The sequence below is a fragment of the Anticarsia gemmatalis genome, chromosome 21 (genome assembly GCF_050436995.1).
Source record: "Anticarsia gemmatalis isolate Benzon Research Colony breed Stoneville strain chromosome 21, ilAntGemm2 primary, whole genome shotgun sequence".
Classification (NCBI taxonomy): Eukaryota; Metazoa; Arthropoda; class Insecta; order Lepidoptera; family Erebidae; genus Anticarsia; species Anticarsia gemmatalis.
Window position 1 is genome coordinate 2,964,807 of NC_134765.1, and position 7,808 is coordinate 2,972,614.

General features: G+C 33.0%; 1 protein-coding gene across 1 annotated transcript; it reads right to left on the reverse strand.

Moving 5' to 3' along the window:
* Positions 1-17: 17 nt before the first annotated feature.
* LOC142982215 (uncharacterized) lies at positions 18-4,369 on the reverse strand. The gene is made up of 2 exons (XM_076128614.1): positions 4,308-4,369; positions 18-801 (listed from the first exon to the last, which is right to left on the reverse strand). The coding sequence occupies exon 2, from the start codon at positions 793-795 to the stop codon at positions 442-444; it is 354 nt and encodes a 117-aa protein (XP_075984729.1). The 5' UTR covers positions 796-801; positions 4,308-4,369; the 3' UTR covers positions 18-441.
* Positions 4,370-7,808: the final 3,439 nt, after the last annotated feature.

Below are 7,808 nucleotides of genomic sequence, written 5' to 3' on the forward strand. Positions count from 1 at the left end.
TTATTGTTCGAGATCACAGTAATAAACCTTAGACTAAATAACTAAATTATTACACAAACTGTCATACTTTAAGAAAATAATACACGAACTCACATTTGTTACATGAATACACGAACCATTCATTCACTTTCATAATTAAGGCGCACCGGTTTACCTTAACATCTACTTATTTACATACATAAATAATATACAAATGAATAATTATGAAATACATAAATAAACATTAGAATTAAATTCTTTAGCTAATCGCTATATTTATGACTTAGAATCATATCTTAAACATAACACAAACAAAAATAACTACAAACACATTCACTTAAAACTTTAAATAACCTAACTATAAGTAATTTGACGTCAATTAACTAAGTAAAACTAATTGTACCATGCATTTATTTATACAAACCTATTCTACGAACCCTACCTACTAACAAAATATACAACTTAATGCCTATCAAGAAAACCAGCGTGTTTCACAATTTCATAAATACTTTGCCTTGGAATCTTCTCAGCTTCTCTTTCAATCACTTGCATCTCCTTATTCGTGAACCAGGATTCTTTAGCAAGACCAGCAGCTACAGAAGGATTGTCATAGAAATCTGCAGATTTGAGTAAACCACGGGGCAACTGGGCTTCGCTGGCTGCGTTCAGCTCCACTGCTGGGTGGGGATGTACGGCAGCAATGCCGGGAGAAGCATATTGGATGCCGACTGGGGAGAAGGCAGGTTGAGCGAAGATGAGACCTGGACGGGCGTGAGCCACCGCCAGGATAGCTGTTGCGATGATGAGGCAACGCATTTTGATCTAGAAGAAAGGGAATAGGAATTAATATACTGAAGTTTACTTAATATTTCAAAATGTTCACGCAAAATTGAAAACTGTTTTCGGTTCATCTCAAATCATATCCGGTCTTAAAACCATTTAAGTTTTTCATCTAAATCAAAATTGGAATTAACAACAAACATGGCGCTGTAAAATCCAAAAGCTGTGTTTAATATCAAATATACTAGACAATAAAGTTAGTTTGAATTGATTTGTGTTTGTGGTGACTCATTCACACTCCCATTCATGTTTTGTCGTGTCATCATATTATAAATCTCGTTAGTGAATTTTCATCTCGTAATCCAGAGCTGAAGATCATTCATCGTTTCTCCTTAGTCATAAACTCCTTAGTCACAAGCATACGACATATCTGGATCACACAATTCGTATCGCAATACTATGTAGTTTAAGAAATTGTTCTCATTGACTCGTTTGTTGTTTCAGTGCGACATAATCAAAAATTGATTTATTATTTTTTAACAAAATTCGTATAAAAAAAAGGAAAATTGTACAGGTTTTCCGAAAAGTGAGATTAAATTGTAATGTTATAAAAAGATCACATAAAAAATATGTTAAATAATTATTTGTTCGTACTGTAAACCTTTATCACAAAACCCAAATGTAATTAACTTGTATCCCCAAAACGATATGGAAATAACCACCTTTCATCTTTTAAGTGACGACTAAACGAATTAACTTTCAAATGCTACATTTCCGTACAATTTGTCTGCAATCCCCGTAATCCCACGTAGATGAAATGTCATAGAAAGGTCACGGGAAATAAACAAATTATATGACGCAATAACTACGTACATTATGCTGTTATAGACCGATCCGGAATCAAATTGGGGCTCTTTGATCCATCCTTTAAATTGACTCGGGATAATTTTTCACACTTTTCGTTTACGAAACGTTTTGGGAAAGATGATTTGATTTACAGTAGAGTAATATCTATACTAATATTATAATCTATACTAATATTATAAAGCTGAAGAGTTTGTTTGTTTGAACGCGCTAATCTCAGGAACTACTAGTCCGATTTGAAAAATTATTTCAGTGTTAGATAGTCCATTTATTGAGGAAGGCTATAGGCTATATATCATCCCGCTACGACCAATAAGAGCAGAGTAGCAATAAAAAATGTAACAAAAACGGGGAAAATCTTGACCCATTCTCTATTATGTGACGCAAGCGAAGTTGCGCGGGTCAGCTAGTAGGTAATAAAGCTTTTATCTTATAACAAGAGGTGGTTGATCGCACATCTATTTGACCAGCGAGCACTAACAGTCATTTGTTTCGAAACTTCATTACTAGACATCATATTATGAGCTTATTTTACAATATGTATGGAAATATTAGGTTAAAGTCAAAGATTAAAAAGGTTACATAGATATTTTATAAGCCATGAACGTTTGCACTACCTAAGGATTTTAGATTGATTGCCTTGTTGAAAGTGGTTTTCCAAACAAATGTAACAGAATCTAACCTAACTATGGACAAAAACAAACATGGTTAATGTTAATCTGTCATTGTCTTACTAAAACGAATACAACGTAAGTATTTACATCCACAAAAGTATGTTTCAACTAACCCTTGTCAACAAACAGATTTCCATTTCCCCTTTGTCAAAACAGAACAATTTAATATCTCAGTGATCAATTGTAACAACGGTATTAAAGGAAAACTACCTGTATCTTGTAATTTTCCGCAAAACGAATAACAAGATCTGAACAAACTTTCAATAATATTTTACTTTTTCCGAGCGTAGGATGATACTATGAAATGTCAAGGAATGTTCTAGAAAATTGTATAAAAAGTCTTTTCCTAAGCAAAAAAATATTACCTATCTCTTTTAAAAGTAATTTCTATTCATATCGTAAATATAATGTAATGAGATCGATCTGAAGCAATCTTAAATGATGTAAATCTTTTTCGTAATGTTTAAAATAATTATTTTGCGTATATTGCTACATTTCTGTAATATTGCTATTTTTATATCAATGTCAAGGTGTGTGTAAGGTAATACAACTTTTAACTATGCCAAAGTTAACATGTTTCGAGAAAATATGTAATTATCGCATTACAATGACATTTACAGTATATTTATTTAAAATCATTGTCACCATATAATATCCTAAAAAGCAGAACTGATTTTGATAATAAATAATTGGTAGTAGATAAATTGGACACAAACAATGACTGTTTTTTTTAATCGATCCCAGAAAGGTAATAAAAGCTAGTGTGCGAGTGGAGCCGTTACCGTTACTTTTTGTTTAGTTATTCAAATTGCATCGTAATCATAAAATGCGACAGTCTTAAGTGCATTAAATCCATAAACATTCAGTTCTTCTTATCTTATGGTTAGTGGTCAACGTAGTGTCAAAATTGTCCAAACCGCCCGAAGGCCTTAAACGTGGCTTAACGGCTGTTATCTTGATTGACCACAACCGGGACCGACTTTTTACGTGCCCTCCGAAGCACGGAGACACCCAGTTCAAATTCCACTATGCGGTCACCCATCTAAGAAATTACTGCGGAAAACGTTGCTTAACCGACAGATCGTTTTCCGACCGGTGAGCGCAACTGGCTATATGCCTCTATAACATTTAATTTAAATTATTTTTACAAGCATAACCACATCTAAACGATTTACCAGATGAAAACCGAATCCTATTAGTTAATTATTCATAGAAATTTGAATAGACTACGTATCAAGGTAGACTCGCAGCATGACTCAGTGTAGATTAATCTCGGGTCTATCTCATTTATGTAGGACTGAGGTTCAGGTCAATGGATGTTTACAGAAATTGGTTTAAACTGTTTGTAAAGGTAGAGTTTAGAGCTATTACAAACTACCTGTACCTGTTAGTACCTCGATTTATTTTACAAGAAATGAGAAAAGAACTTAAGTCACTTTACATTTTAAGAAAGGTAGCTAACGTTACAAACAAATATAATCTATTTATTTGAATAATAGACATATTTTCCGTATTAAATCCTTTTTTTAAGAATAAAGTACATGTATTTTTTTTTATAAAAATTGGTTTATGCTCTGTGTCTTATATGCTAATTATAATCAGACTGTGCTCTTAAATAATATAGAACAGGAACAACAGCTATAGGAAGCTATTGAGTGTCTTTAACCTAAACACATTATGCTAGGTCAGGATTAATCCAAGAATTACTTGTTCTATATGAATTTGATGTTATTCTTATGGAAAACGGACAATTTATATTTTATGACTAACACATAAGTAGATTATATTCTCAATTCTGAAGACTTGGAATCTTACGCCAAAAATATTATTGAAATGAGAATTGGAAATAACTTTTCCTGAGAAATTCAGTTATTATTAAAGATTATTTTGACACTCGAAGAACAACATCACACTTCACTCAAATATACAAACCGTAAACACAAAACATGAAAACACAAAAACAAAACAAAAACCACGCACTTGGCAACACGCAACAAACATGACACTTACATTCAATGTCAACGTGAACGGAGAAGGCGCTAGAGGTAACTGCGCGCGCGCACACAACTCTACCGTTTTATACTTCGATGGAGCTTCTGACCTTCTGAGATCACAGCTTCCGGGAACCGATGGGAATGTCTCGCAAGGATTTTGATCAACTTACATATTTAATTAGTTGATTGAGCAAATGTGTGAAAATGTGTATTGATATAATGTTGTCGTCATTGCGAGGTTTTATGGGTGTAATAGCACTAATATTGAAATTTCTGATCGTGAGACTGTGATTAAAAAAAAAGTCATAAGTCAAGTTAATAATTTTGATCTAGCCGACTAACAATTTCACATAAAGCTTCCTTTCTTCCGTCACTGACGTCGGTCTAGTGTACGAAAATGCACACTGTATATCGACGCTGATGTACGCAGCAGATTTTTCTATGTAATACACAGTCGTCTACGAAAAAAAACAATCAAAATAAACCAACTCAGTACAAAGTTGTAAAATACAAGCAACTTCATATGTTCTTGAACTTCAATTTAAAAAAACTTACAACTTTTCACCACGCTACCAGTAATTCTTGCAATATTTTCGCAAATGGGCGGGGCAAGTAACCTTTGAACGAGTTCCGGGACCATTTCACTATGGGAATGTTATTTTGAATAATTTCGTTATGAGTTACATCAGTCAAAGCTGCGGTTTACGTGGTTACTCTCCATGTTTCAATCTATAGGGCTGTCGATTTCAAAGCACTTAGAGATCAATTAGCAAAGCTCGTTTTATTAGATGATTGAAGGCCTAGTCTTGTAGATCTCCATTCAGTGTGACCTAGATGTCATCTTGAGGCCGTCGATCAATTTACGTAAAGGCTGTGTTAGACTTGCAACAAAAGACATATTCCTTTGTTTGCGTTAATTCATAAACACATCATTTTTAGTTAAATACATTTTCAAATAGGTCTTCTCTTTCATATCACTGAAAACTTTATATAAAACGAAACAAAAGTTAAAGAAATTTTCTAAAACCCTCCAGTCACATAATCTTATGAATAAAACGAATAGTTAAACACAATATCAATATTTTTAACCATTTATTTTTTTTAACTATGACGTTGTATTTGTCTTTTTCCCTATTATTTAGATCATTAGATGATAACCTGCCCACTTTAAGAACTATTTGTAATCTGCTCAACTAAGCATCAGATTTGCCCCTAGATAACATTCATTTCAGCAAAACAATAGATGGCACACAAAAAAAGGCAGTTCATGGAACCAGACGCAAAAAAAAGTAAATTATATAACTCTCTTAAACTTGTAGCAACCCTACAAAAGCAGATGTTACGTCTTAAAGCTTGATGGTTTCAAAACAAGCTCGAGTTGTTTATTAGTTACCTCTGTATAAATGGCGAACCGAATATTTGTAACGTTTTACTTCACTGTGTATTACAAACGAAAGGATTACATGTTAGCTAAGACGTTTTGAAAGTATCCTCCTACACTTTTTAATGGTTGTTTATATTGAAATAGATTGAGTTCATTGTGTTGGTAATTTAATCATAAATAAATAAATTGTTAACTTTACCTCAATGGCTATTCCAGGCATATCACAAATATAAAATATACAAACCCGAACCAATATACATTTTTTTTTCTTTTTTAAAAAGACAACTCCCGCACTAAGTATTGCTCTTGTGTCGCAGGGACTTTTACAAACATACAAACAACGGACACAAAGCACAACCAGACCCGAAACAATTATTTGTGGATCACACAAATAATTGTTCCGTGTGGGAATCGAACCCACGACCTCCCGACGCAATGGTATCGGCGTGGCTACCTAGACCACTGCGCCACGGAGGCAGTCAAAAAATTCTTATATTATTCTTAAATTATATTTAAGATCGGAAAGGGACTGTTTCGATTGTTTGTAATAGTATGATTTTCAAAAGCAAACCTGCATTTTCTTTCGATATGAGGGAAGAGGAGGGAAGGCAGGGAATTAATCCACCACGCTGGCTAATATTTAAAGCGAAATGCAATTTTTAAAGAATTTATTTTTTAATCAAGTTTTTAGTCTTAACAATGGAGCCTATTAAAATATTAGTATACATGTTTAATTCACTGAAAAGGATCATACGTATGTCATATAAGACCTCGACCAATACATTCTTTGGTATTCTGGTTAGTAGAAGTAAAACAGCTATCGTGCTATTGAGAAGTATTTACGGATATCAGTTATATATTTAATCGGCGTATATTAATAAAAGTTGTTTATAAACTGGTTCTTTATGAGAACCAGAAGTATTCAATCAGTTTTGTAGAGCAGGAAGATGACTGCATTTATTTTACTACGATATTTGTTTATTACAATTAATATATTATGATATTTTTTTAATTAGAGATTTTTTAAATTGAAAAACTGTTACACTAAAAAATGAATTAAAAAATCCTTTGTCACAATCTAAATACTGCATTCTCTAAATATTAATTTAAACATATCTATTATTGTTTATTTAAATCGTAAGGCTAGACAGTACATCGTATCTCATTTTGCAAATGTTTGGAAACATAACTGATCATGTGACTCGGTCTGGCATTCAGAGAATCGGTCAAGTACGAGGTTGTAACGTAACGAACGCTCTCTTCGCTTAATACATTGTTACTTATAATTATATAGACAATGCTGAGCTATTATGTGCGATGAATTATTTGATTCAGATAAAATCCTATTGTAATAAAGATTATATTTCGTGCGTAGTATTTTGTGCAATGGTTTGAACCACCCCTTTTTAAATGTTTGATGTTAACCAATAGATAGTTTTTTTTTTCAAAATTTAATGGGCGAAGAGCAGATACTGAACGATATAGTATTTTTTAAGTCTTTGTTCTTATGTTTTGATATAAAAAAAAACAGGAAACTTAGGTTTTGAGTTGCCTATGCTTTTATACACCTCCTGGTAAGTACCTAAGTATCAAATCCTACCTAAATATCAAAACATATTTGAACAAACTTATCCTAAAAACTATTATTTAACATGAATCCAGATCATGTAACACAAATGAGTTTGTATTTGACTACTTCAATCACATCAGCTGTCACACAAAAAAAGGATTTATCTCATTTTCCTTTTCGGGTTTGACAACGAAACATTAAAAAAAAAACAAACCTTTTATTACAAAAAAGCATTTCAATAGAAATTACAATAAATAATTCTACATTAGTGTTCACTAAAGGCTTATTACAGCGTAGCGTATAGCACCTCGGCTCATAACCCTGTTAGCTCACCAAGCCCGCTCAATAGACAATCAGGCTGGAATTAGCCTCGCTCGCCTTGCGTCGTCGCCCGCGGCCACGATCATTTCCGCACAAGAATTCCGCTTCCGACAATAAAATCTATTCGTCGTATAAGTATGTTATGATTTGAAAAGGTTAGATGTAGGTTATTTACGGAGAATTATACCATGTCAGACTTTTTAGAAAATTTGTTTGAGACTGGCACGTTTTAAATGATTTAA

What these genes read in the sequence shown, in the direction of transcription:
- LOC142982215 (XM_076128614.1), bottom strand. Translation starts at nt 795, where the DNA reads ATGCGTTGCCTCATCATCGCAACAGCTATCCTGGCGGTGGCTCACGCC.